This window comes from Eurypyga helias, unplaced genomic scaffold, assembly GCF_000690775.1.
Source record: "Eurypyga helias isolate BGI_N326 unplaced genomic scaffold, ASM69077v1 scaffold4610, whole genome shotgun sequence".
NCBI classification, from domain to species: domain Eukaryota; kingdom Metazoa; phylum Chordata; class Aves; order Eurypygiformes; family Eurypygidae; genus Eurypyga; species Eurypyga helias.
This window is the reverse complement of record NW_010226100.1, coordinates 33,083-35,007: the sequence shown is the minus strand read 5'-3', so window position 1 is coordinate 35,007 and position 1,925 is coordinate 33,083. Positions and strand designations below refer to the sequence as shown.

Here is a 1,925-nt window from a genome sequence, read left to right as displayed (position 1 = left end):
CTTCCAGTGCTATTTTTAGGGCCAGGATTCTGGGTTAACTGAGCGTACGACGCTGCCAGCTCTCGGGCGCTCGGCAGGCAGCTCGCTCCTGCTCCCGCTTTGCAAACTGCTTTTGCCAGGGCTGATTTTTCAGAAGTTGCTTAACTGGGGTTTTTTACCTTTGCAGGAAACAGATGTGTTTTTACAGCCTGCTCTCCAGCGAGCTTTTTGCATTTCACTCAAAGGGCTAAGAATTTCCATAAAGTAAATTATATGCAATTTTTTTGTCCTTAGAAAATGAGGAAACTAATTAATTCATTCAGTCCTCCTGCCAGAGCCCTTCCAAGGGCTCCTCTCACAGCTTTTCCACAGGCAGACACTGGGAGGAGGGGGGAAAGGTTTCCATTTTGGGGGGAAAAAGCTGCTTTGCTGATGCCAAACGGCTTTGTGCAAAGGTGCTGACTTGGATGGCTTTTATGCACGTGTGTGTATGTGGAAGCAAGGGCTGGTATCTGCTCTCCAGTGGCCTCAGTGGAAGTCAGTGGTCACACGATATAGAGCTATAGGGGAATATAATGCTCTGACATGTCCTCTGGGATGTGTCTTGTCCCACGGCTGCATTCCTGTAGCTGGAAGAGGAGAGGCTGTGCTGGAAGCTGCACCAGGAAAGGAGCAGCTGGACCAAAGCCCGAGCAGGACCCCCGCATCCCAGCCATGCCGTGCCTTTCCTGACAGCCCCTGTCCCCTTTCTGCCAGGCGACTCATGACCCGGCTGGAGGACATGCGCCGGAGCGTGCTGGGGGACGGGGTGAACCGCTGCATCCTCTGCGGCGAGCAGCTGGGGCCACGGGGATCCGCCTGCGTCGTCTGCGAGGACTGCAAGAAGGTGAGCCCTCTCCCCGCCGCCGGGCCCAGCCCCCCCGGACCAGCCCCCCCGGACCCACACAGCCTCCCCCCGGCGCAAAACCAGGCACCTTGGTCTGTCGGCACGTGGTTTGATCGCTCAGCATCCCTCCGCACGTGGCACGAGGGGACATCACTGCTGTTTGTTAACCCTCTCTCGTTAACCTCCTGCTCACGAGGGGTGGTGCTGACGCGAGGGGGACCTTTCAGTGTCCCTGCTGCTACCCGGTGCTTTGCTTTCCCTGCAGAACGTCTGCACCAAGTGTGGGGTGGAGACCACCAACAGCCGGCCCCATGCCATCTGGCTCTGCAAGATCTGCAGCGAGCAGCGGGAGGTGAGCATGGCACCCCGGAGCTTCCCCTGCCCCCGGCCATCCTCGTGCCAGACTGGGCATACGGTCCCTTCCTCACACCCTGTGCACTGTCCCCACCCCACGCCTCTGAGACGGGACCAGCTTCAGACTGGGTGATGCTCCCAGGGACTTTCAGCCTGTCCCTGGCACCATGAGACCTCACCCAGCTGCTTGGGTCTGGTTCATGCAGGAAGATCTTGTTTTCTAGAGAAAAATGCCATTTTTTTATCCTCACAAACAAAGTCTTGGGGTTGACAAGGCTGTTGTGGCTGGAGATTCGCTCCCTGCCACCTTCAGTGTGCAAAACCCAAAGAGTTAATTAATTAGCAGGAGGGGTTGTGGGGTCTGTGCGGGCAGGGGGATACGGGGGTGCCCATCCTTGGTGTTGCCTGCTGGAGGCAGACCCAGGTGATGCAGGAGGACAAAGACTGCCAGGTCTGCACCCCAAAACGTGGGTGCCACACTGCTGCCTCCACCTCCCAGGTGTGGAAGCGCTCCGGTGCCTGGTTCTTCAAGGGTTTGCCCAAGCAAGTGCTGCCCCAGCCGATGCCCGTCAGCAAGAACAAGGGACCCCAAGCCCCAAGCGAGCCCAGCACATCGGAGCTGCCCACCCAGGACGTGAAACTCCCCGCCCGCGCGCCCACCCGAGGTAGGTGACGGCGGGGTGCCGGCCCCCTCCCTCTGTGCAAG

General features: G+C 58.7%; 1 protein-coding gene across 1 annotated transcript in view; it reads left to right on the top strand.

The window, feature by feature from the left end:
• Nucleotides 1–735: 735 nt before the first annotated feature.
• The window catches only part of RPH3A (rabphilin 3A), a gene marked incomplete at its 5' end in the record, with an annotated part of 11,930 nt that continues 10,740 nt past the window's right edge, over nucleotides 736–1,925 (top strand). Inside the window, 3 exon segments of the mRNA XM_010151483.1 lie at nucleotides 736–865; nucleotides 1,131–1,217; nucleotides 1,719–1,884. Coding sequence (XP_010149785.1) covers nucleotides 736–865; nucleotides 1,131–1,217; nucleotides 1,719–1,884 — 383 coding nt within the window.